The following is a 26205-nucleotide window of genomic DNA, read 5'->3' on the forward strand; positions in this document are numbered from 1 at the left end:
ACGCAATAAAAAATCCCATCGATAAACCAATCATAAACAAGATCTAAAAATCACCTATTTTTTTCCCGGAAAGTGTGGTTGTTTAGAAGGGTATTTTGCCGTAGACGTTTGTGTGATTGTGCGTGCTAATTTTTTGAGCAGTAATTGTTAAATTTAATTAGGTAATCGTCGTATCAAAGGTAAGTCTATTTCAAATTAATTATATCCATAATACATATTCATCGTTTGTTATGGAAGATTATATTTTGGTTAGGCCTTGGTTCGTAGTTTTCGGCTTACCGCACGCTTTGCTTAAGCTTTTAGAGAAAATTTTAGGCTTCATAATTGTCATCAACAACAAAATTTCCCATGATAGTAAAATGATGACGTTTTATAATTAAGTACTAGGTCTATGAATGCAGCTGTAGTTTTAAAACTACGTTTACACTATAAAACATTAGTTTGGCAGCCTTAATTTAGTCTAATCTTGGTGTTGAAAAGTTAGAAATCAGGTTTTAAAAGGATGTCCCTGACCCATCTTTATTTATAATTTCCTAACTTCATCTCTTGGTCAACTCAACTTTCCTCCTATCAAGCCTATTCTGAATGTGAAATTGTGAATGCGTGTTAGTAGTAGAAAGTTTTGAAAAGAAGGGGATTTAATATCCTTTGAATAGACACTTTCTTCAACTCTTTTAATAGGGATGGTTGATTTTCATCATATACGGGTACCAAAAGATAATCTTGAGGCTAAATTGAAAAACACTTTCCTTTTGTGAAGTTTTATTTCACACACTGCCATTTAAAACACTTTATATTCATTTCAAGAGTAAAAATGGTGAGGTTTTGATTCAAACTTTAGCCCTTCATTAGATATTGAAATATTTAGATTAATATTTATCTTGTTTGGGGGGTTTTTTAGTCATCCGAATTTCTCAAAGGTTTACCCTCTTACAATGAAAACAATTTCACAAGATTTCAAGCTGATTCTTCTTGCAAAACAACTGTCAAGAGGCCCTCGGTATATCTCCCTACCAAAGATCACCCTTCAGAACAAAGTACAACCCTCTAAAGCGCAAAAAAAAAACAAAACATTTAAAATAAATGTATCTAAACCAACCCTCTTACAATTTTATTCCAGTTATAACTACAGAAAAAACTAATATTTTATTGAGATATCTTCATCAACAATGGGATAAAAAGGTTAATTATATTTTCACGTATTTCAAATCACTGATTAATTTTATTTTTTACATTCTTCAGAATGCTGTCAAGAAAAGAGACTCTGGTAAAGCCAATTTAGGAACGGAAGATGATGTAGTTCGTAAACGGTTAAGGTCTGAAGGGGCGGAGCAAGACTGCTCTTAAATTAAAAAGTGTTTAGATTTTCCAAGACAAGGTGAACCTAAACATATTTTATGCAAATGAGTGTGTTGTTATAACTTCTCTCAGGACTGGATGTGAAAAATTATTTGTTTCTCTTCGTTTTTTTTTTCTCTGTAACAATGAATCAATTTTTTTTAATATGATTGGACAAGTTGTTAACAAAAATGGACAGAATTTGTCAGATTTTTCATTTCTTGCTTTGATTTTATTATTTTTTTGCAGAAAAAAAAATGCGTTTGGACTTTATTGACAGGTGCACAGTTTTCATTAACCATAAGTTTTCTTCCATTATGGTTTATCATTTGTATAAAAGCTGGTTTCATACCTTTTTTGTATATTTCTGATAATTTATTTTCTAAATTACAAAATTAATCTGCACAGGTTTTATAAGGGTATTAATTAATTATTAAGTAATTAATTACTAAAATTTAGTAAATAAATAAATAATGCTATTTCATTGTATTTCTTATGGTACTCCCTAACCTAACAAACAAAATGGGGTCCTTGCTTTAACTTAATTAATTAATTAACTCAGTCAATAACCATATGAAGTCTAATCTGATGCTTTTCTTTATGACATCACCTTTTTTAATTAAAAAAAAAAGGATAAATTCATGCATTATTTAACTGTTATTAATTTTATTATCTCTCAATTGATAATAAATAATATTTTTTTCCAAATTTGTTGAAAAAAAAAAGGAAAAGGTATTCCCCATGTGTATAAATCAGTGTGATTAAAGATTTTGTTTTAAATTTATTTCAGAGGATAGTTTATATTAATTTATTAATATTTCCATTGAGTTGAAAGAAGTACCGCTAGAGTGGCCTTTCGTCCGCTAGGATATAAGAGAGGCAATTAACTATATCACGCGCTTGTGGCGCCATCCCGGTGCAACCAAGGGAACTAAAAGAAAAGGCGGGAAATTTGACTGATTTCAAGAATACATGAATTTATACATTTCTTATCTAGGCTTCGAGATGGCGACACTATCGCGTGATAAACTTGGTAGCTGTCCGTCCATCCCGATGTTTTCAAAAGCGTCCCACTCCCACCGTGGGAGTCCCACGTACCCCAATAAAGGAATAGGACCCAATTAACTATATCACGCGCTTGTGGTGCCATCCTGGTGCAACCAACGGAACTAAAAGAAAAGGCGGGAAATTTGACTAATTTGAAGAATACATGTATTTATACATTTCTTATCTAGGCTTCCAGATGGCGACACCATCGTGTGATAAACTCAATGATTAATTCCAACCACCACTTCCTCTTCCTCTTTTCGGAAAAATTAAAAATTCCTAAAAAATCTTCACCCTAATTGGTCCGAGCCAAGCGTCTGCTATTTCAAAACTTCATATAAGGGATATGCCGACTATGGTTTAATTATTAATTCCCCTTATATTTAATTAAAGGTTTGTATTTTTAATTATTTCATATTATTAGGCTATGTGAAGACTTTCTTTACACGTAATAACATTTGTTACACGAAGGTTGTCTTTGGATCAAAAAACCGTGAAGTCCTAAGATTAAGAATGGGTGTTGAAAGACCAAGGCTTAGCTTATGAAGTCAATGAAATGCGATTAAAAACTTGGAAAACCGTTTCCTTTTTAGTTATTTTAACGAATCTCTTAGCCTTATTTTATATGTTACCTCGTTTGGACCCAAAATGTAAATGTTCAAACGATTTGGATGACGAAATTGGAAATCCTAGTTATTATAGTGGATTTTTTAAGGGTTATTCCGGCAGTCACAATTCTAAAACGGAGTTAAGATTATCTCAAGTTAATTTTGCTTTGGAAAACTCATCCTCCCCAAACCTAATAAAGCTTTTAGAGGAGCATGTCACCATAGTAATTAGAGAGTTTGAAACCTTTGAACATGATATCCTTGATAGTTTGAAATCAATTCTTCACATTCTTCCAAATGTGTCTATACTCATCATAACTGATATCAAGCCATACCCTCCTTTAAATTTTGATAAGCTCTCTGAGAAACCTCTAAAAAATATCAAACTTGTCAGTTTGAAACCTGATCCTACTAAATCAAAATTGATGTCACAACCTGAGAATTTTGTAAAGACAAAATACCTAGTTTTTTGGCCTGATTCGGCCAGATTATCTTCAGCTATTCAAATTTCTAAGATGCTGGCAAAATTGGAGGATAAAAATACTAAAATAGTAGCGTCCAAAGTGGCGGGGGGAAAGGGAAAGTGCTTAAATGTAGATGTAGATTTATTAAAATGGACACTCACTTATGAAAACTTAAAAAAACCAAGCAACGTGTGCAACTTCTTAGAAGGAAGTCACGTTGTAGTATTGTCATTTAAATTATTGCAAAGTCTAAGTCAACCCTGGTCAAGACCTTTCCCGGAGAACTTCTTCATTCAAACAGCTCTTAGAGGATTGAAGGTATATAAATCCTTAATTAGCCTTATTCCTGAACAGCGCCATCTACCCATAGCGGCGACTTTGAGAACTACTGTAAGCGGCAAGCCAATCAGATGTCGCTAAAATCTGGTGACGTCATTTTTGGTAAGACCCGAGAGTGCCAGTCAGTGACGTCACCAGATTTTAGCGACATCTGATTGGCTTGCCGCTTACAGTAGTTCTCAAAGTCGCCGCTATGGGTAGGTGGCGCTGATCAGGAATAAGGCTAATTAGGTTAATAGATAATTAGGGGAAACTAATTGCTTCATTGTGTATATTTTCACTATAAGGCCAATATCATGGATACTGTTTTATTCCTATCTGGCGAAACTTTATTCACTGATGGTCATAAAAAATGGAAAAAAGATTCCTTGTCACATGTTAGACAAAGCCAATTTTTTAACGAACTTGGAATCAAAAAAGTTGTAGACGAAAATGGTGAAACTACTTGGTATGGTTGCACCAAAGAGAGTCAAAGATGTTTTGGAACCATAGTCAATGATATGCCAGAATATTTGTTTGAAAATCGATGGACACCTCCTTGTTGCTTGGAACATTTAAGAGAAACTACTCGACACGTTGTTAGAATCTTAGAAAAATGTGGTATGAGGTATTGGTTAGAAGGAGGTAGTCTACTAGGAGCAGCTAGATACGAAGATATCATTCCATGGGACTATGATGTTGATTTTGGAATTTATAGAGATGATATTGATAAGTGTGAATGGTTGAAAAATGCGCAAAAACAATCTATAGTTGATACAAAAGGATTTGTTTGGGAAAAAGCAAAAGAGGGCGACTTTTTTCGGGTACAATTTAGCACCACAAACCACTTGCACGTTGATCTCTTCCCATTTTACTCCAAAGATAGAGTCATGACTAAAGATACTTGGTTTATGAATCATAAACAAGATACGGAATTTCCAGAGCATTTTTTAATGCCTTTAACTACAATTAAATTTATGGGGATTTATGTTTCTGCCCCTAATAATATCAGAGATTTTTTGGAACTCAAATTCGGGAAAAAGGTTATTGAAAAGCCAGAATATCCTGCTGCTCATATTTTGAAGTTTCCATTTTCTTAGATAATTAAATAATATTTTAATTCCAAATAAAGCATTTAATTTTAACAATTTACTGATATTTATTCAGATTAAAGGAAAAAAACCGCCTCTTAAAATTCCATATCAGTAGTGGAAATTTCACAATCTTGTGAAACTAGGCTTAATATTTGCATTTGTCAAGCTCTATGTATAAATGTTACCTATTTTAATAATATTCATATACTGTAGTGCCAATTTTTTTATATAAATCAAGTACCTGTAATTTTATTAAAAAAAATTAAATCATTTGCCTAAAGATTTCAGTTTATTTAAATTTAGATCCGTTTTTTTCTTCAAATTTGAAATTTGGCGGGAGTTTACACCACACCATGGAGTAATATTACGGGAAACCAAATGATGCTCTTCCTTAGCATCTTTTATTATCACTCCGATAAAGTTACTCCATGCCGTGGCGCTTCCTAAGGCGCGCGTTTTTGAAAGGTCATACCGGGGTGGCTGCTAAGTGCTAAGCCTAGTTTCAAAGTTCAAACGTTGCCTACGTTAATCAAGGCCTGTGCGCGGTGGCTTCGAGAGGGGGGACTTTTAAGAAACGCGACTTCTTATTTTCTCCCTATTTTAGCGCGAGATTTCATTGATAGCTGGGCCGAAACGCGCGCGAAAATGAGTATTTAAAATTCTACGCGCGAGAAAATGAACATTTCAAATTCCAAGCGCGAGAAAATGAACATTTCAAATTATTTAGGTTCAGCTATTAGCGCCTCAGGTCCAGCTAATAGCGCCTCAGGTGAGAGAATTTGGCAACTTAAATTGCCAAAATAAAAATAAAAATCGGCGCCGCGCACAGGCCTTGATTAACGTAGGCAACGGCTCAAACCATGGGTGCTGATCGTGTCCTTGTCGGTTATAAGTTCTTAAATATCGATTTACGCGTGTCGGGTTATTATTTTAATTACTTTTTATCAATTTTATTGATAAAATTTATCGCAAAATGATTGAAAATAGTGAACAAGTTGGGAATTATTTCAACATTAATGTAAGCTGTTAAAAATACTATATTTTATTAATTTTAGTGGGGTTAGTCTGCTTCTCTTTCTTGGAACATCTGGAAAAGTGTTTTGCAAATTTACTATCGCATTCGCATTCTACGTTTGCTCTTTATTCTTTTCAAACACACTCTTTCTCAGTACTACACTTGTAACACATACTTTGGTTGCAAAGAAACATAAAAAATCAATGTCAGAATGTATCGATTGCATTTTCGATACATCACATCCTTTTAAATCGAATATATTATTCATTAATCGAGTAGTCAACGTTTCCTTTTCCCCTATTTAATCCTTAATTTGACATTTTGTTTTCCCTCAAAAAGAAAAAAAAATACTTTTTATATATTACTATAGATAATGCATGGGTTGCTGGAGCTTGATAAATGTTGGTATATTTGAAACTACTCGTTCTTATCGAAGTGAGAACCGTACATTATTGTACAAGAAGATTATGGACCTCAAAAAAAAAAAAAAATTAGATAAAAACGGGAATGTGGCGAGAGGGGATGATAAAAAGCAAACTTATCCTTATGGCATCGTAACCCGAACAATAAACACTAAATTTCTGAAAGTGAAGCCGAATCGAGACAAAGTGGGACAAATTAAATCTTAAACAATGTGGGGACAACTGGGAAATTCCGCCTTGGGATCAAACACCTTACGAAGCTCACTCTCCGAGAATAATATTCCATCCATATTCAAAAAAAGGTGAGTTATTCCATCTTTTTCTTCTACACTTTTTGGGCGGGATCAGTAAGAGGTTACCAACTTTGTAGTTCTTCTAATATTAGCTTAGTTTCGACGAAATCGTAACAAACCTTCGAACGCGTTGAAAACTGTCTATACGCAATACTCTGAAAGGCAAAACCCTTGCCAATTTCTATCAACATAGTCTATATGCTAACTGTTTTTTATTGTTCGAAATAATTTTAAAAATAGTCGTGTTTAAATTGGAGTTAAAACAAGAACGTTAGTGGAATACAGGAGGCCCTTAAGTTTACCACGATAGTTGAAAATAATAAAAATGTTGATATATTGATATCGAATGAAGAAATTCCATATACTTGTATCGTAGCACTTCTTTCTATCTGCCACACTTCCTCTCTAAATCAATTTAAATCGAATTTATGATAAGGAGTATAGCATTATCACTTTATTACATGTTCAACTATTCAAGGACAAATTATTAATTTCACTACAAGGAAAAGTTTAAAGTAAACCCCCTTTCAATTTTGTTTATTTTTCATCAAAAGTTTCCTTTAAATCCGTGTAATAATTCCTCCCAAGCAGCGTGAAAAACTTCAAAAAATATTATATCGTAAATATTTTTCTAGTTCGAGTAAAAACGTTCGCAGAAGTAAATAACTCGAAGAAAAACACACTTAAGCAAAACGTGAACAAACAAACCCCTCTATAGGAAATGCATTAGACTAAATTTTGGAGGCTCGGAACTCTGGTTCTACCAGAGATACGGGGATGTAAATAATGTGACCTTGACACAAATGTTCGGATAATTATTAAAGTCTTTACATATCCCAAGCGAAAAAAAAATACTTCGCGGTTTCGAACCTGTGGCCTTCCGGGAGTGAGGCGGATGTGATAACCACTGCACTACAGATTTGTTCTAATTTTTGATCGAAAATACATGCCCAAGTAATTAAGCAAAACGTGAACAAACAAACCCCTCTATAGGAAAAGCATTTGACCCAATTTTGGAGGCTCGTAACTCCGGTTCTAGTAGAGATACGGGGATGTCCTTTGAGTATGTTATAGTGCAATTTGTCCCCCATCTAACCATACTAAAAACTTTGGGCTACGACAAACAGGGGCCGAGTACTTAAGCAAAACGTAAAGAAACAAACCCCTCTATAGGAAATGCATTAGACTAAATTTTTGGAGGCTCGGAACTTTGGTTCTACCAGAGATACGGGGATGTAAATAATGTGACCTTGACACAAATGTTCGGATAATTATAAAGGTCTTTACATATCCCAAGCGAAAAATAAAAAAAACTTCGCGGTTACGAACCTGTGGCCTTCCGGGATTGAGACGGATGTGATAACCACTGCACTACAGATTTGTTCTAATTTTTGGTCGAAAATACATGACCAAGTAATTAAGCAAAACGTGAACAAACAAACCCCTCTATAGGAAAAGCATTTGACCCAATTTTGGAGGCTCGTAACTCCGGTTCTAGAAGAGATACGGCGATGTCCTTTGAGCAAGTTGTAGTGCAATTCGTCCCCCATCTAACCATACTAAAAACTTTGGGCTACGACACACAGGGGCCAAGTAATTAAGCAAAACGTAAACAAACAACCCCTCCATAGGAAAAGCATTTGACCCGACTTTGGAAGCTCGTAACTCTGGTTCTAGTAGAGATACGGGGATGTCCTTTGAGTATGTCATAGTGCAATTTGTCCCCCATCTAACCATACTAAAAACTTAGGGCTACGACAAACAGGGGTCGAGTACTTAAGCAAAACGTAAAGAAACAAACCCCTCTATAGGAAATGCATTAGACTAAATTTTGGAGGCTCGGAACTTTGGTTCTACCAGAGATACGGGGATGTAAATAATGTGACCTTGACACAAATGTTCGGATAATTATAAAGGTCTTTACATATCCCAAGCGGAAAAAAAAAAACTTCGCGGTTACGAACATGTGGCCTTCCGGGATTGAGGCGGATGTGATAACCACTGTACTACAGATAGGTTATTATGGGTGACCGAGAATGCAGGCTAGTAATTAAGGAAAAAAAAACAAACAACTCCTTCCATAGGAATAGCATTAGACCCAATTTTGGAGGCTCGTAACTCTGGTTCTAGTAGAGTTACGGGGATGTCCTTTGAGTATGTTATAGTGCAATTTGTCCCCCATCTAACCATACTAAAAACTTTGGGCTACGACAAACAGGGGCCGAGTACTTAAGCAAAACGTAAAGAAACAAACCCCTCTATAGGAAATGCATTAGACAAAATTTTTGGAGGCTCGGAACTTTGGTTCTACCAGAGATACGGGGATGTAAATAATGTGACCTTGACACAAATGTTCGGATAATTATAAAGGTCTTTACATATCCCAAGCGAAAAAAAAAAAAACTTCGCGGTTACGAACCTGCGGCCTTCCGGGATTGAGGCGGATGTGATAACCACTGTACTACAGATAGGTTATTATCGGTGACCGAGAATACAGGCTGAGTAATTAAGGAAAAAATAAACAAACAACTCCTTCCATAGGAATAGCATTAGACCCAATTTTGGAGGCTTGTAACTCTGGTTCTAGTAGAGATACGGGGATGTCCTTTGAGTATGTTATAGTGCAATTTGTCCCCCATCTAACCATACTAAAAACTTTGGGCTACGACAAACACGGGCCGAGTACTTAAGCAAAACGTAAAGAAACAAACCCCTCTATAGGAAATGCATTAGACTAAATTTTGGAGGCTCGGAACTCTGGTTCTACCAGAGATACGGGGATGTAAATAATGTGACCTTGACACAAATGTTCGGATAATTATAAAGGTCTTTACATATCCCAAGCGAAAAAAAAAAAAAAACTTCGCGGTTACGAACCTGTGGCCTTCCGGGATTGAGGCGGATGTGATAACCACTGTACTACAGATAGGTTATTATGGGTGACCGAGAATACAGGCTGAGTAATTAAGGAAAAAATAAACAATCAACTCCTTCCATAGGAATAGCATTAGACCCAATTTTGGAGGCTTGTAACTCTGGTTCTAGTAGAGATACGGGGATGTCCTTTGAGTATGTTATAGTGCAATTTGTCCCCCATCTAACCATACTAAAAACTTTGGGCTACGACAAACAGGGGCCGAGTAATTAAGCAAAACGTAAACAAACAACCCCTCCATAGGAAAAGCATTAGACTAAATTTTGGAGGCTCGGAACTTTGGTTCTACCAGAGATACGGGGATGTAAATAATATGACCTTGACACAAATGTTCGGATAATTATAAAAGTCTTTACATATCCCAAGCGAAAAAAAAAAAATACTTCGCGGTTTCGAACCTGTGGCCTTCCGGGAGTGAGGCGGATGTGATAACCACTGCACTACAAATATGTTCTAATTTTTGATCGAAAATACATGTCCAAGTAATTAAGCAAAACGTGAACAAACAAACCCTTCTATAGGAAAAGCATTTGACCCAACTTTGGAAGCTCGTAACTCTGGTTCTAGTAGAGTTACGGGGATGTCCTTTGAGTATGTTATAGTGCAATTTGTCCCCCATCTAACCATACTAAAAACTTTGGGCTACGACAAACAGGGGCCAAGTAATTTAGCAAAACGTAAACAAACAACCCCTCCATAGAAAAAGCATTTGACCCAACTTTGGAAGCTCGTAACTCTGGTTCTAGTAGAGATACGGGGATGTCCATTGAGTATGTTATAGTGCAATTTGTCCCCCATCTAACCATACTAAAAACTTAGGGCTACGACAAACAGGGGTCGAGTACTTAAGCAAAACGTAAACAAACAACCCCTCCATAGGAAAAGCATTTGACCCAACTTTGGAAGCTCGTAACTCTGGTTCTAGTAGAGATACGGGGATGTCCTTTGAGTATGTTATAGTGCAATTTGTCCCCCATCTAACCATACTAAACACTTTGGGCTACGACAAACAGGGGCCGAGTACTTAAGCAAAACGTAAAGAAACAAACCCCTCTATAGGAAATGCATTAGACTAAATTTTGGAGGCTCGGAACTTTGGTTCTACCAGAGATACGGGGATGTAAATAATGTGACCTTGACACAAATGTTCGGATAATTATAAAAGTCTTTACATATCCCAAGCGAAAAAAAAAAATTCTTCGCGGTTTCGAACCTGTGGCCTTCCGGGAGTAAGGCGGATGTGATAACCACTGCACTACAAATATGTTCTAATTTTTGATCGAAAATACATTCCAAGTAATTAAGCAAAACGTGAACAAACAAACCCTTCTATAGGAAAAGCATTTGACCCTATTTTGGAGGCTCGTAGCTCCGGTTCTAGTAGAGATACGGGGATGTCCTTTGAGCAAGTTGTAGTGCAATTCGTCCCCCATCTAACCATACTAAAAACTTTGGGCTACGACACACAGGGGCCAAGTAATTAAGCAAAACGTAAACAAACAACCCCTCCATAGGAAAAGCATTTGACCCAACTTTGGAAGCTCGTAACTCTGGTTCTAGTAGACATACGGGGATGTCCTTTGAGTATGTCATAGTGCAATTTGTCCCCCATCTAACCATACTAAAAACTTTGGGCTACGACAAACAGGGGCCGACTACTTAAGCAAAACGTAAAGAAACAAACCCCTCTATAGGAAATGCATTAGACTAAATTTTGGAGGCTCGGAACTTTGGTTCTACCAGAGATACGGGGATGTAAATAATGTGACCTTGACACAAATGTTCGGATAATTATAAAGGTCTTTACATATCCCAAGCGAAAAAAAAAAAAACTTCGCGGTTACGAACCTGTGGCCTTCCGGGATTGAGGCGGATGTGATAACCACTGTACTACAGATAGGTTATTATCGGTGACCGAGAATACAGGCTGAGTAATTAAGGAAAAAATAAACAAACAACTCCTTCCATAGGAATAGCATTAGACCCAATTTTGGAGGCTTGTAACTCTGGTTCTAGTAGAGATACGGGGATGTCCTTTGAGTATGTTATAGTGCAATTTGTCCCCCATCTAACCATACTAAAAACTTTGGGCTACGACAAACAGGGGCCGACTACTTAAGCAAAACGTAAAGAAACAAACCCCTCTATAGGAAATGCATTAGACTAAATTTTGGAGGCTCGGAACTTTGGTTCTACCAGAGATACGGGGATGTAAATAATGTGACCTTGACACAAATGTTCGGATAATTATAAAGGTCTTTACATATCCCAAGCGAAAAAAAAAAAAACTTCGCGGTTACGAACCTGTGGCCTTCCGGGATTGAGGCGGATGTGATAACCACTGTACTACAGATAGGTTATTATCGGTGACCGAGAATACAGGCTGAGTAATTAAGGAAAAAATAAACAAACAACTCCTTCCATAGGAATAGCATTAGACCCAATTTTGGAGGCTTGTAACTCTGGTTCTAGTAGAGATACGGGGATGTCCTTTGAGTATGTTCTAGTGCAATTTGTCCCCCATCTAACCATACTAAAAACTTTGGGCTACGACAAACAGGGGCCGAGTAATTAAGCAAAACGTAAACAAACAACCCCTCCATAGGAAAAGCATTTCACCCAACTTTGGAAGCTCGTAACTCTGGTTCTAGTAGACATACGGGGATGTCCTTTGAGTATGTTATAGTGCAATTTGTCCCCCATCTAACCATACTAAAAACTTTGGGCTACGACAAACAGGGGCCGAGTAATTAAGCAAAACGTAAACAAACAACCCCTCCATAGGAAAAGCATTAGACTAAATTTTGGAGGCTCGGAACTTTGGTTCTACCAGAGATACGGGGATGTAAATAATATGACCTTGACACAAATGTTCGGATAATTATAAAAGTCTTTACATATCCCAAGCGAAAAAAAAAAAATACTTCGCGGTTTCGAACCTGTGGCCTTCCGGGAGTGAGGCGGATGTGATAACCACTGCACTACAAATATGTTCTAAATTTTGATCGAAAATACATGTCCAAGTAATTAAGCAAAACGTGAACAAACAAACCCTTCTATAGGAAAAGCATTTGACCCTATTTTGGAGGCTCGTAGCTCCGGTTCTAGTAGAGATACGGGGATGTCCTTTGAGCAAGTTGTAGTGCAATTCGTCCCCCATCTAACCATACTAAAAACTTTGGGCTACGACACACAGGGGCCAAGTAATTAAGCAAAACGTAAACAAACAACCCCTCCATAGGAAAAGCATTTGACCCAACTTTGGAAGCTCGTAACTCTGGTTCTAGTAGACAAACGGGGATGTCCTTTGAGTATGTTATAGTGCAATTTGTCCCCCATCTAACCATACTAAAAACTTTGGGCTACGACAAACAGGGGCCGAGTACTTAAGCAAAACGTAAAGAAACTAACCCCTCTACTGGAAATGCATTAGACTAAATTTTGGAGGCTCGGAACTTTGGTTCTACCAGAGATACGGGGATGTAAATAATGTGACCTTGACACAAATGTTCGGATAATTATAAAGGTCTTTACATATCCCAAGCGAAAAAAAAAAAAACTTCGCGGTTACGAACCTGCGGCCTTCCGGGATTGAGGCGGATGTGATAACCACTGTACTACAGATAGGTTATTATGGGTGACCGAGAATACAGGCTGAGTAATTAAGGAAAAAATAAACAAACAACTCCTTCCATAGGAATAGCATTAGACCCAATTTTGGAGGCTTGTAACTCTGGTTCTAGTAGAGATACGGGGATGTCCTTTGAGTATGTTATAGTGCAATTTGTCCCCCATCTAACCATACTAAACACTTTGGGCTACGACAAACAGGGGCCGAGTACTTAAGCAAAACGTAAAGAAACAAACCCCTCTATAGGAAAAGCATTTGACCCAACTTTGGAAGCTCGTAACTCTGGTTCTAGTAGACATACGGGGATTTCCTTTGAGTATGTTATAGTGCAATTTGTCCCCCATCTAACCATACTAAAAACTTTGGGCTACGACAAACACGGGCCGAGTACTTAAGCAAAACGTAAAGAAACAAACCCCTCTATAGGAAATGCATTAGACTAAATTTTGGAGGCTCGGAACTTTGGTTCTACCAGAGATACGGGGATGTAAATAATGTGACCTTGACACAAATGTTCGGATAATTATAAAAGTCTTTACATATCCCAAGCGAAAAAAAAAATTCTTCGCGGTTTCGAACCTGTGGCCTTCCGGGAGTAAGGCGGATGTGATAACCACTGCACTACAAATATGTTCTAATTTTTGATCGAAAATACATTCCAAGTAATTAAGCAAAACGTGAACAAACAAACCCTTCTATAGGAAAAGCATTTGACCCTATTTTGGAGGCTCGTAGCTCCGGTTCTAGTAGAGATACGGGGATGTCCTTTGAGCAAGTTGTAGTGCAATTCGTCCCCCATCTAACCATACTAAAAACTTTGGGCTACGACACACAGGGGCCAAGTAATTAAGCAAAACGTAAACAAACAACCCCTCCATAGGAAAAGCATTTGACCCAACTTTGGAAGCTCGTAACTCTGGTTCTAGTAGACATACGGGGATGTCCTTTGAGTATGTCATAGTGCAATTTGTCCCCCATCTAACCATACTAAAAACTTTGGGCTACGAAAAACACGGGCCGAGTACTTAAGCAAAACGTAAAGAAACAAACCCCTCTATAGGAAATGCATTAGACTAAATTTTGGAGGCTCGGAACTTTGGTTCTACCAGAGATACGGGGATGTAAATAATGTGACCTTGACACAAATATTCGGATAATTATAAAGGTCTTTACATATCCCAAGCGAAAAAAAAAAAAAAACTTCGCGGTTACGAACCTGTGGCCTTCCGGGATTGAGGCGGATGTGATAACCACTGTACTACAGATAGGTTATTATGGGTGACCGAGAATACAGGCTGAGTAATTAAGGAAAAAATAAACAAACAACTCCTTCCATAGGAATAGCATTAGACCCAATTTTGGAGGCTCGTAACTCTGGTTCTAGTAGAGATACGGGGATGTCCTTTGAGTATGTTATAGTGCAATTTGTCCCCCATCTAACCATACTTAAAACTTTGGGCTACGACAAACAGGGGCCGAGTACTTAAGCAAAACGTAAAGAAACAAACCCCTCTATAGGAAATGCATTAGACTAAATTTTGGAGGCTCGAAACTTTGGTTCTACCAGAGATACGGGGATGTAAATAATGTGACCTTGACACAAATGTTCGGATAATTATAAAAGTCTTTACATATCCCAAGCGAAAAAAAAAAATTCTTCGCGGTTTCGAACCTGTGGCCTTCCGGGAGTGAGGCGGATGTGATAACCACTGCACTACAAATATGTTCTAATTTTTGATCGAAAATACATGTCCAAGTAATTAAGCAAAACGTGAACAAACAAACCCTTCTATAGGAAAAGCATTTGACCCAACTTTGGAAGCTCGTAACTCTGGTTCTAGTAGAGTTACGGGGATGTCCTTTGAGTATGTTATAGTGCAATTTGTCCCCCATCTAACCATACTAAAAACTTTGGGCTACGACAAACAGGGGCCAAGTAATTTAGCAAAACGTAAACAAACAACCCCTCCATAGAAAAAGCATTTGACCCAACTTTGGAAGCTCGTAACTCTGGTTCTAGTAGAGATACGGGGATGTCCATTGAGTATGTTATAGTGCAATTTGTCCCCCATCTAACCATACTAAAAACTTTGGGCTACGACAAACAGGGGTCGAGTACTTAAGCAAAACGTAAACAAACAACCCCTCCATAGGAAAAGCATTTGACCCAACTTTGGAAGCTCGTAACTCTGGTTCTAGTAGAGATACGGGGATGTCCTTTGAGTATGTTATAGTGCAATTTGTCCCCCATCTAACCATACTAAAAACTTTGGGCTACGACACACAGGAGCCAAGTAATTAAGCAAAACGTAAACAAACAACCCCTCCATAGGAAAAGCATTTGACCCAACTTTGGAAGCTCGTAACTCTGGTTCTAGTAGACATACGGGGATGTCCTTTGAGTATGTTATAGTGCAATTTGTCCCCCATCTAACCATACTAAAAACTTTGGGCTACGACAAACAGGGGCCAAGTAATTTAGCAAAACGTAAACAAACAACCCCTCCATAGAAAAAGCATTTGACCCAACTTTGGAAGCTCGTAACTCTGGTTCTAGTAGAGATACGGGGATGTCCATTGAGTATGTTATAGTGCAATTTGTCCCCCATCTAACCATACTAAAAACTTAGGGCTACGACAAACAGGGGTCGAGTACTTAAGCAAAACGTAAACAAACAACCCCTCCATAGGAAAAGCATTTGACCCAACTTTGGAAGCTCGTAACTCTGGTTCTAGTAGAGATACGGGGATGTCCTTTGAGTATGTTATAGTGCAATTTGTCCCCCATCTAACCATACTAAAAACTTTGGGCTACGACACACAGGAGCCAAGTAATTAAGCAAAACGTAAACAAACAACCCCTCCATAGGAAAAGCATTTGACCCAACTTTGGAAGCTCGTAACTCTGGTTCTAGTAGACATACGGGGATGTCCTTTGAGTATGTTATAGTGCAATTTGTCCCCCATCTAACCATACTAAAAACTTTGGGCTACGACAAACAGGGGCCAAGTAATTTAGCAAAACGTAAACAAACAACCCCTCCATAGAAAAAGCATTTGACCCAACTTTGGAAGCTCGTAACTCTGGTTCTAGTAGAGATACGGGGATGTCCATTGAGTATGTTATAGTGCAATTTGTCCCCCATCTAACCATACTAAAAACTTTGGGCTACGACAAACAGGGGTCGAGTACTTAAGCAAAACGTAAACAAACAACCCCTCCATAGGAAAAGCATTTGACCCAACTTTGGAAGCTCGTAACTCTGGTTCTAGTAGAGATACGGGGATGTCCTTTGAGTATGTTATAGTGCAATTTGTCCCCCATCTAACCATACTAAAAACTTTGGGCTACGACACACAGGAGCCAAGTAATTAAGCAAAACGTAAACAAACAACCCCTCCATAGGAAAAGCATTTGACCCAACTTTGGAAGCTCGTAACTCTGGTTCTAGTAGACATACGGGGATGTCCTTTGAGTATGTTATAGTGCAATTTGTCCCCCATCTAACCATACTAAAAACTTTGGGCTACGACAAACAGGGGCCAAGTAATTTAGCAAAACGTAAACAAACAACCCCTCCATAGAAAAAGCATTTGACCCAACTTTGGAAGCTCGTAACTCTGGTTCTAGTAGAGATACGGGGATGTCCATTGAGTATGTTATAGTGCAATTTGTCCCCCATCTAACCATACTAAAAACTTAGGGCTACGACAAACAGGGGTCGAGTACTTAAGCAAAACGTAAACAAACAACCCCTCCATAGGAAAAGCATTTGACCCAACTTTGGAAGCTCGTAACTCTGGTTCTAGTAGAGATACGGGGATGTCCTTTGAGTATGTTATAGTGCAATTTGTCCCCCATCTAACCATACTAAAAACTTTGGGCTACGACACACAGGAGCCAAGTAATTAAGCAAAACGTAAACAAACAACCCCTCCATAGGAAAAGCATTTGACCCAACTTTGGAAGCTCGTAACTCTGGTTCTAGTAGACATACGGGGATGTCCTTTGAGTATGTTATAGTGCAATTTGTCCCCCATCTAACCATACTAAAAACTTTGGGCTACGACAAACAGGGGCCAAGTAATTTAGCAAAACGTAAACAAACAACCCCTCCATAGAAAAAGCATTTGACCCAACTTTGGAAGCTCGTAACTCTGGTTCTAGTAGAGATACGGGGATGTCCATTGAGTATGTTATAGTGCAATTTGTCCCCCATCTAACCATACTAAAAACTTAGGGCTACGACAAACAGGGGTCGAGTACTTAAGCAAAACGTAAACAAACAACCCCTCCATAGGAAAAGCATTTGACCCAACTTTGGAAGCTCGTAACTCTGGTTCTAGTAGACATACGGGGATGTCCTTTGAGTATGTTATAGTGCAATTTGTCCCCCATCTAACCATACTAAAAACTTAGGGCTACGACAAACAGGGGTCGAGTACTTAAGCAAAACGTAAAGAAACAAACCCCTCTATAGGAAATGCATTAGACTAAATTTTTGAGGCTCGGAACTTTGGTTCTACCAGAGATACGGGGATGTAAATAATGTGACCTTAACACAAATGTTCGGATAATTATAAAGGTCTTTACATATCCCAAACGAAAAAAAAAACTTCGTGGTTACGAACCTGTAGCCTTCCGGGATTGAGGCGGATGTGATAACCACTGTACTACAGATAGGTTATTATGGGTGACCGAGAATACAGCCTGAATAATTAAGGAAAAAAAACAAACAACTCCTTCCATAGGAATAGCATTAGACCCAATTTTGGAGGCTTGTAACTCTGGTTCTAGTAGAGATACGGGGATGTCCTTTGAGTATGTTATAGTGCAATTTGTCCCCCATCTAACCATACTAAACACTTTGGGCTACGACAAACAGGGGCCGAGTACTTAAGCAAAACGTAAAGAAACAAACCCCTCTATAGGAAATGCATTAGACTAAATTTTGGAGGCTCGGAACTTTGGTTCTACCAGAGATTCGGGGATGTAAATAATGTGACCTTGACACAAATGTTCGGATAATTATTAAAGTCTTTACATATCCCAAGCGAAAAAAAAAAAAAACTTCGCGGTTACGAACCTGTGGCCTTCCGGGATTGAGGCGGATGTGATAACCACTGTACTACAGATAGGTTATTATGGGTGACCGAGAATACAGCCTGAGTAATTAAGGAAAAAAAAAACAAACAACTCCTTCCATAGGAATAGCATTAGACCCAATTTTGGAGGCTCGTAACTCTGGTTCTAGTAGAGTTACGGGGATGTCCTTTGAGTATGTTATAGTGCAATTTGTCCCCCATCTAACCATACTAAAAACTTTGGGCTACGACAAACAGGGGCCAAGTAATTTAGCAAAACGTAAACAAACAACCCCTCCATAGAAAAAGCATTTGACCCAACTTTGGAAGCTCGTAACTCTGGTTCTAGTAGAGATACGGGGATGTCCATTGAGTATGTTATAGTGCAATTTGTCCCCCATCTAACCATACTAAAAACTTAGGGCTACGACAAACAGGGGTCGAGTACTTAAGCAAAACGTAAACAAACAACCCCTCCATAGGAAAAGCATTTGACCCAACTTTGGAAGCTCGTAACTCAGATTCTAGTAGAGATACGGGGATGTCCTTTGATTATGTTATAGTGCAATTTGTCCTTCATCTAACCATACTTAAAACTTTGGGCTACGACAAACAGGGGCCGAGTACTTAAGCAAAACGTAAAGAAACAAACCCCTCTATAGGAAATGCATTAGACTATATTTTGGAGGCTCGGAACTTTGGTTCTACCAGAGATTCGGGGATGTAAATAATGTGACCTTGACAAAAATGTTCGGATAATTATTAAAGTCTTTACATATCCCAAGCGAAAAAAAAAAAATACTTCGCGGTTCCGAACCTGTGGCCTTCCGGGAGTGAGGCGGATGTGATAACCACTGCACTACAGATATGTTCTAATTTTTGATCGAAAATACATGCCCAAGTAATTAAGCAAAACATGAACAAACAAACCCCTCTATAGGAAAAGCATTTGACCCAATTTTGGAGGCTCGTAACTCTGGTTCTAGTAGAGATACGGGGATGTCCTTTGAGCAAGTTGTAGTGCAATTCGTCCCTCATCTAACCATACTAAAAACTTTGGGCTACGACACACAGGGGCCAAGTAATTAAGCAAAACGTAAACAAACAACCCCTCCATAGGAAAAGCATTTGACCCAACTTTGGAGGCTCGTAACTCTGGTTCTAGTAGAGATACGGGGATGTCCTTTGAGTATGTTATAGTGCAATTTGTCTCCCATCTAACCATACTAAAAACGTAGGGCTACGACAAACAGGGGCCAAGTAATTTAGCAAAACGTAAACAAACAACCCCTCCATATGAAAAGCATTTGACCCAACTTTGGAAGCTCGTAACTCTGGTTCTAGTAGAGATACGGGGATGTCCTTTGAGTATGTTATAGTGCAATTTGTCCCCCATCTAACCATACTAAAAACGTTGGGCTACGACAAACAGGGGCCAAGTAATTAAGCAAAACGTAAACAAACAACCCCTCCATAGGAAAAGCATTTGACCCAACTTTGGAAGCTCGTAACTCTGGTTCTAGTAGAGATACGGGGATGTCCTTTGAGTATGTTCAAAAACGGATTTATGGGATAAGAACGTCGGATCGTAGCTTTAGCCTCTAGTACCATCCTCGCATACTTTATTGAGAAACGTCGTCTGCTTATATTTTGACTCCACCCACAAATTCGATCTCTAGAAGTAGCTATATACAGAATTTGTGGGTGGAGTCAAAATATAAGCAGACGAAGTTTCTCAATATTGTATGCGAGGATGGGGAGTGAATTCGCTAACTCCGACGTTCTTATCCCATAAATCCGTTTTTGGTATGTTATAGTGCAATTTGTCCCCCATCTAACCATACTAAAAACTTAGGGCTACGACAAACAGGGGTCGAGTACTTAAGCAAAACGTAAACAAACAACCCCTCCATAGGAAAAGCATTTGACCCAACTTTGGAAGCTCGTAACTCTGGTTCTAGTAGAGATACGGGGATGTCCTTTGATTATGTTATAGTGCAATTTGTCCCCCATCTAACCATACTAAAAACTTAAGGCTACGACAAACAGGGGTCGAGTACTTAAGCAAAACGTAAAGAAACAAACCCCTCTATAGGAAATGCATTAGACTAAATTTTGGAGGCTCGGAACTTTGGTTCTACCAGAGATACGGGGATGTAAATAATGTGACCTTGACACAAATGTTCGGATAATTATAAAGGTCTTTACATATCCCAAGCGAAAAAAAAAAAAACTTCGCGGTTATGAACCTGTGGCCTTCCGGGATTGAGGCGGATGTGATAACCATTGCACTACAGACATGTACTAATTGTTTATCGAAAATACAGGTACAAGTAATTAAGAGTTACTGCCATAATTTTCGTCATCCTCAAACTTAAAATACGAAAAAAATCCTTGAAAAATCTAGTTTATTATGTTTACTTTTGTATTTGGTTTCGTAGCAATTTATAAAATTGCAATCAAAGTTTTGTGTTTGGAAAAGGCTGAGCTAAATTTTGTTTCGTTTGATGACGTAGTAAGGAGAAATTTTCTCTCTTGATGTCGCTCACGTGACGCCTGTTAGTGTCTAAGCGCCGCGTTAAGCCTAATTTATTCAGATTCGCGCGGCATTGGTATACTCGGGAGTCTCGGGCGCGCGCGCTTGGCTTTTCAGCGAGATGCCGTGAGTGACGTAGCAAGGAGAAAAACCCGCCAAAAATTTTCTCTGCAAACTTGCTTTTTGCCTCCAAATTTCAAATTTTCGAAGTGTTTTTTCTGTGTTTTCCTCATATTTAAATATTTATTAAGCATATTTTTGGAATCAGAAGAGTTTAAACTCTCAAAAAAGTAAGGTTCTCTTTAGATTTGAGATAATTTTTAATTCAGTTCGGTATTCCTTTAAGTTGGTTTTTCCGAAGAATGTAACACGTGTTTTTCTTTAAAATGTCAGCTTGGTAGCAATCATCAATCCTCAGACAGACAGAGATAGTAAAAATGTTCTAGTAAAACTAAACAAACTGCATGAAATCAAACTCCTTCCGCGTTGGGTTCTGCTGGTTTTATTTACTGTTACTAGTAGCACCTTGGCTTCATTTTCAAAACCTCCATTTAACCTAATTATAAAAGGTTAAGCTTTGCTTTGGTAGGAGAGAGAATGTGTTTAAATGGTATTGTACCGGAAATTACGAAATGTTTTTAAAATTACGAGTTTATAGAGCTTTTGTAAGCCACTCAGAGGTGAAGAATCACCGTAAGGCATTCCTAAACCATGCCTGAACGTCGCGTTGGCTTTATTTCGTTAGAAACCAAGTTTTCTCCCATTCATCAGCTAGTTTGAAACTAAAACAGTGAGAAGAAAAAAAAAGACCGCCAAATTATTTGGCGCCCATTTCGGCTATTTTATCCCCCCCCCCCTCCCTCGCTCCTTTTGCTCCACCAACTAAGCCTCTATTTTGGGATCGTCATCCGGAGCGTGTTTTTCAATCCTCTTCAATGTCTTCCGTTTAAAAATGTCATTTTTAATTTTTTTTCCTACTTCTTTTTCTAATGCTGCCTCCATGGGATTTAAGAATTTCATATTAGCAAATATTTTCCAAGTCACACGAGGGGATAGCTTAACTTTAGGAAGAACTCTCGCGAACTTTAACGAATTTCCCCTCAAGTTGAAATTAAAGGTTTCGTGGAAGAATTTTATTTTTTAGTTTTATTTTACTACCATAGTAGTTTCGTTGTCCGCGATTACTCAAGGGGTTGTAATTGGATTATATTACGAGGGTGGGTGTTGGTGTTAATCATGGTCTATTTATGAAACCGGTTTTCATAATGTTTGAAATTATTAGAATGTTAGGAGCTAAAATTAGTTAAAATGGTGTAGGTAGCTTCCAATTAAGTTCTTTAACTTTTGAAGAGTAGTTATATTGTACACTTAGTTTTTTAAGCAAAGGGGTTAGATGATATGCCACCCCTTCTTTATCAGATACTTTTAATTTCGGAGTTGTCAAGTACTACTTGAAACGGAACTGTTACCTTTTCCTATCTTGGCTCACAAAGGCTCAGGGTAAAGATCATAAAAAAATTAAGCGTGTATAGAAAGTAATTTAAATCTTCTTTCATAGACAGGGTAGGGTTTTTCTGATAAGTTTGGTATAAATTAAGGGGGATGTTCTTTGGGTGCACGATTATGAAACGAAAATGTAACTTAAATCTCCATTTTGCCCCATCCGGGCCACTGTTTTCAAGTTAAAATTGTCCAGAGTATTTTACGGGTGACCCCTTAAATTTAATTAAGAAACTGATTAAGACAATGATTTCTAATTAATTTAAGTAAGGGGTCATCCCTAATACACCCATCAAATCATAACTCGAAAACAGTGGACTATACGCCAAAATGGAGATAGAATTACATTTTTGTCTCAAAATTGCCCAAGTATTGGTTCTTATACTCCCTTTAACGAAAAATATCGTAATCCGAAACAACACGTAACTTTCTCGCCATCAAAACGTATTTATTGCCCCCTGTAATTCTAGCTTCACACCTGAGCACGATTGTCTTCCCTTACTAAAAAATTGACTCGTTAACCCATTAACCTTAATTCCAAACCCTTCCCTTAACTCCAAAATAAAGTATTAAGACTCCCGAATCGAAAAATTCGAAAACATTACAAATTTAGAAAATGAAATAAACCATCCTGAGTTATGTTGTTTATGAGCTACATTTCCAATAATGGTACATTATATATTTGTATATTATTTTCAACCAGGGACGAAGTTATTTGTTTTTATCTTTTCACTTTCGTTCATAAATATTTTTGGAGTCAGAGAGATAGAGAGAGAGAGAGAGAGAGAGAGAGAGAGAGAGAGAGAGAGAGAGAGAGAGAGAGAGAGAGAGAGAGAGAGAGAGAGAGAGAGAGAGAGAGAGAGAGAGAGAGAAGATGGGGAGATTGGAAAATAAAAGATGAAAAAAAAAAATAGAAACTATATCCATCCAAAATGACGACCTCGGAAATTGTTTACGGCCGCGAGAGATTTGCTATAGGCCTTGTTTATGTACGAAAGTCAAGTCGAGATGAAGTTCATTGCATAAAGTATAGTGATATTGAGGTGTTTTCAACGAGCACTGTAGACCAATTCGAAAATTACAAACTGTGAAACCAACATACAGGGGTGAGACGAGACGCCCGAGTTCACTATACGCGGGAGGCTAACTTACCGACTCGCACTGCCTCTGGTGGAGCTTCTTGGCTAGAGGGAGAATACCCAATTATGTGGATGTCGCAAAAGTTCATTTTCTTGACCCCTGTAAGCTTGAACGTAGATCATAAGCCATCCTGGAGTATTTTCCCCATAAACTTTGAGATGCTATGATGGTCTTACGAAGATTAACTTCTGAGGAATAATAATTTATTTTAACTATCATTCAAGGAATTTATATCCTTTCAAAGTAAATTGGCTAAATAAATAGCCAATGTCCAAAGTCCAAATATAAGCAGTCTACAGGCATCTATATTATTATACTCTTTCATACGGACTCCCCCCCTCTTGTTAAAGGGTCTTAAATATCGACCCGTTAGAAATGTATGATACATGTATTACTCAAGCGAGCAGTCATAGTGGCGTAACTTGGCGTTATTCGAGGGCTTGCCATCGACGAATCCGGTGGTCGCCGCCGCTGCCACGAGCCACGAGCCATCAGCAGCACAAGGGGAAGAGAAACGCCGGACGGCGACTGCGTCCTCTTTTCCGTGATCACCGTGTTTTCGCCAAGGGTTTTCCTCCGTTCCCTTGGTAACGCTTTTTAAAAAAAAAGATTGGGTGGAAAATAAGCTCTAGATCGCGAGCGCGGCGAGTGTGTCTCTCGATCAAAATCCAGGTTTTCGCTAGCCTGCAGAAGAGACAGAGAAGAAAGAAGGCTCTTTTTCCGTAAAGGAGATCGCGGAGGAGGAAAGGAATTAGGAGCTTGTGTTTTTTTGGAACCTCGCCGAATACGAATGATAAAAAAGAAAAGAGAAAGAGTGTGACGTAGTCGAGGCATTGCCAGACTATAGACCAGCCTCCCTCAACTACATCTTTTTCTCCGGAGTCGTCGAGGAGTGTTTCGACTTTCCTTCCACGAGATTGAGAAAGAATTTAGAACGGGAAACCTTACGCGTCTCATCCTATTTTTGCGCTAGACGCCTGTAAGAATCGAATATTTTAACTCATTTACTCGGAGAGGGAAGCCTCGCAAAACTATTACTTAAAACTTTCAAAAGATTATTTATTATTTTTGTGTGAAAATTGAACAATATTCATCCTGAATCGACGGTGAGTTTTTTTTATTAGTGTTTTACTCGAAATATTTCACTACGTAAAAAACGCGAGCACGCGTTGAGTTTTCGGGGAAACTCATCTTGAGCCTCCCTTTTCTCTCTCATCATCATCCCTCGCTTCATCTCGCGCTTCTCTCTCTCTTTCTCTCACGCGCGCGCTCTCTCTTTCTCCGCATCCTTGCGCTGAAACCTTGGTGCATGGGGTCGACGTTAGGCTTAGCGTTTTTCAAACAGTGATGCCTATGCCCCTATACCTTCAGTCACACATGTACAAATCGCTCCAGTTTTGTAATATCGGTGTTAAATTATAGTGGTTTTTTTTTTGCGAGTTTATACTAATTTCCAATAATTTGTACTGTATTAACACCGCGACAACGACAAAGACGTCGCGGTCATGGTTCGATACAAAAAGCGAGTATAATTCTTTCTGTTACATTATTGTTTCTACAGTATAATTTAAATGTCTCCGGGGGGAGGGGCGAATGATTTTAGTTTGTTGTTAAAGAAAGGTTATATCGATCATTGCGTAACTATGAATTTCACAACTAGAGTTTTAAGGACGTCGCCGGGCTTTACCTAAGTTGGTTTTTTTTTATCTTTATGGAAATATGCAGTATTACTATCGGATTTTCCCAAACGTGTGTATGAATCAATAATGAGGTTGGTTTTATGTCAAATGTCGTAACATTTTGACGACGTGTTAAGATATTTCAAAGAAATACCGAGATGTATGAGGTAGTTTAATTTTTTTTTAAATGAATATTGAATAGCACGTGACGTTAAAATGCCGTATTATGTTATCGCCAATGTTCATTTTAATGAATTACCATTGTACATGGTGTTTATGGTGACAACTAAACGTTGTAGACCACATATTCTTTGAAATTTTTTAATTTATATTGGTCAGACTTATCACAATCACCTTGTATACAGGTAGTTTAAACAATTTCGCGATCAATATTGAATTGCACGTGGGTGACGTGGCACTAAAATACCTTTGCAAGTATACTCCCCAATATAATAATTTTAATTTAAATACAGCTATGTCATTTAATTGAAATTATCCTAATTATCCTTCAAAGAATTAAACATTTTTATTGAGGAAATAGGATATCCCATGAAATAAGCTTGGATTGCATAACAGTAGTTCAAAACTTCAAGTGTGGGTATAAATTTCAAACTAATTCCTAATTCCATGGAAAGCGCTCTGAATATTTTAACACATTTTAATTAATACGTGTATTATCTTGAAATCCATAATTATACATACATAGGATATAACCCAATTGATATTCTAATTTCTGGAAAACCCGTATAGGAAATGATTAAGTGTTATACGGTTTCCTAATTCCATTTTCCGGGAAGGAAGATATTTAATTTTTAATTTTTTTTTTGTTCCCATTGAGTTGAATCTTCACTCAACTGAAAGGGGTTCAGGAAACAATCCCCGTATCGTGATAGAAACGATCATTTTCCGATAGCCACGCGGCGGTTGCTTTCCTTCTGTTTAAAAGTTTTCGATAGAGTGTGTTCGCGTGATGTAAGATCGTTTCAATTCTTGCGCTAAATCTTAGCACCTGAGACAAGGCGACCTGAAGGCTACAGTTTACTCAACTATTCCTATAATATCCCCCCTTTTATTTTTTCTTCTTATTTTTTTTTACACCA

General features: G+C 38.0%; 3 protein-coding genes across 8 annotated transcripts in view; all 3 read left to right on the plus strand.

The window, feature by feature from the left end:
- Nucleotides 1-25: 25 nt before the first annotated feature.
- LOC149692371 (DET1- and DDB1-associated protein 1) lies at nucleotides 26-1378 on the plus strand. The gene is made up of 5 exons (XM_089868090.1): nucleotides 26-179; nucleotides 682-817; nucleotides 902-1037; nucleotides 1121-1182; nucleotides 1243-1378. The coding sequence occupies exons 2-5, from the start codon at nucleotides 815-817 to the stop codon at nucleotides 1345-1347; spliced, it is 306 nt and encodes a 101-aa protein (XP_089724216.1). The 5' UTR covers nucleotides 26-179; nucleotides 682-814; the 3' UTR covers nucleotides 1348-1378.
- A 1245-nt stretch (nucleotides 1379-2623) lies between these two features.
- Nucleotides 2624-5149, plus strand: LOC149692372 (ribitol 5-phosphate transferase FKRP). Of its 2 annotated transcripts, XM_089868102.1 has the most exons (3): nucleotides 2624-2778; nucleotides 2857-3775; nucleotides 4084-5149. In XM_089868102.1, exons 2-3 carry the CDS (start codon nucleotides 2942-2944, stop codon nucleotides 4873-4875), a joined length of 1626 nt encoding a protein of 541 aa, XP_089724228.1. In that variant the 5' UTR covers nucleotides 2624-2778; nucleotides 2857-2941; the 3' UTR covers nucleotides 4876-5149. The 2 variants fall into 2 exon arrangements, with proteins under 2 accessions (XP_089724228.1, XP_089724229.1); XM_089868103.1 differs by lacking the exon at nucleotides 2624-2778 and having other exon boundaries at nucleotides 2820-3775.
- Nucleotides 5150-5291: 142 nt separating this feature from the next.
- LOC149692373 (uncharacterized) overlaps nucleotides 5292-26205 on the plus strand; it is a 40345-nt gene continuing 19431 nt past the window's right edge. For 2 of the 5 annotated variants that reach the window (XM_089868096.1, XM_089868097.1), the window contains exons 1-2: nucleotides 5310-5887; nucleotides 6255-6608. In XM_089868096.1, the coding sequence (XP_089724222.1) occupies nucleotides 6517-6608 (92 nt within the window). In that variant the 5' untranslated portion in view covers nucleotides 5310-5887; nucleotides 6255-6516. Of the gene's footprint in view, nucleotides 5888-6254; nucleotides 6609-26205 lie in introns of all 5 variants that reach the window. The other 3 variants (XM_089868099.1, XM_089868100.1, XM_089868098.1) reach the window with 2 other exon arrangements.

Source organism: Phalangium opilio, unplaced genomic scaffold (genome assembly GCF_054372755.1).
Source record: "Phalangium opilio isolate 3A_F unplaced genomic scaffold, DU_Popi_V2 ptg000024l_1, whole genome shotgun sequence".
Lineage (NCBI taxonomy): Eukaryota > Metazoa > Arthropoda > Arachnida > Opiliones > Phalangiidae > Phalangium > Phalangium opilio.

Bases quoted from the DNA above. Each gene is read 5' to 3' on its own strand.
- LOC149692371 (XM_089868090.1), top strand. The intron at 1,038-1,120 runs GTACAACCCTCT...ATTTTATTCCAG, and splicing joins AGATCACCCTTCAGAACAAA to TTATAACTACAGAAAAAACT. The intron at 1,183-1,242 runs GTTAATTATATT...TACATTCTTCAG, and splicing joins ATCAACAATGGGATAAAAAG to AATGCTGTCAAGAAAAGAGA.
- LOC149692372 (XM_089868102.1), top strand. From the start codon at position 2,942: ATGCGATTAAAAACTTGGAAAACCGTTTCCTTTTTAGTTATTTTAACG. The intron at 3,776-4,083 runs GTATATAAATCC...TTTCACTATAAG, and splicing joins CAGCTCTTAGAGGATTGAAG to GCCAATATCATGGATACTGT.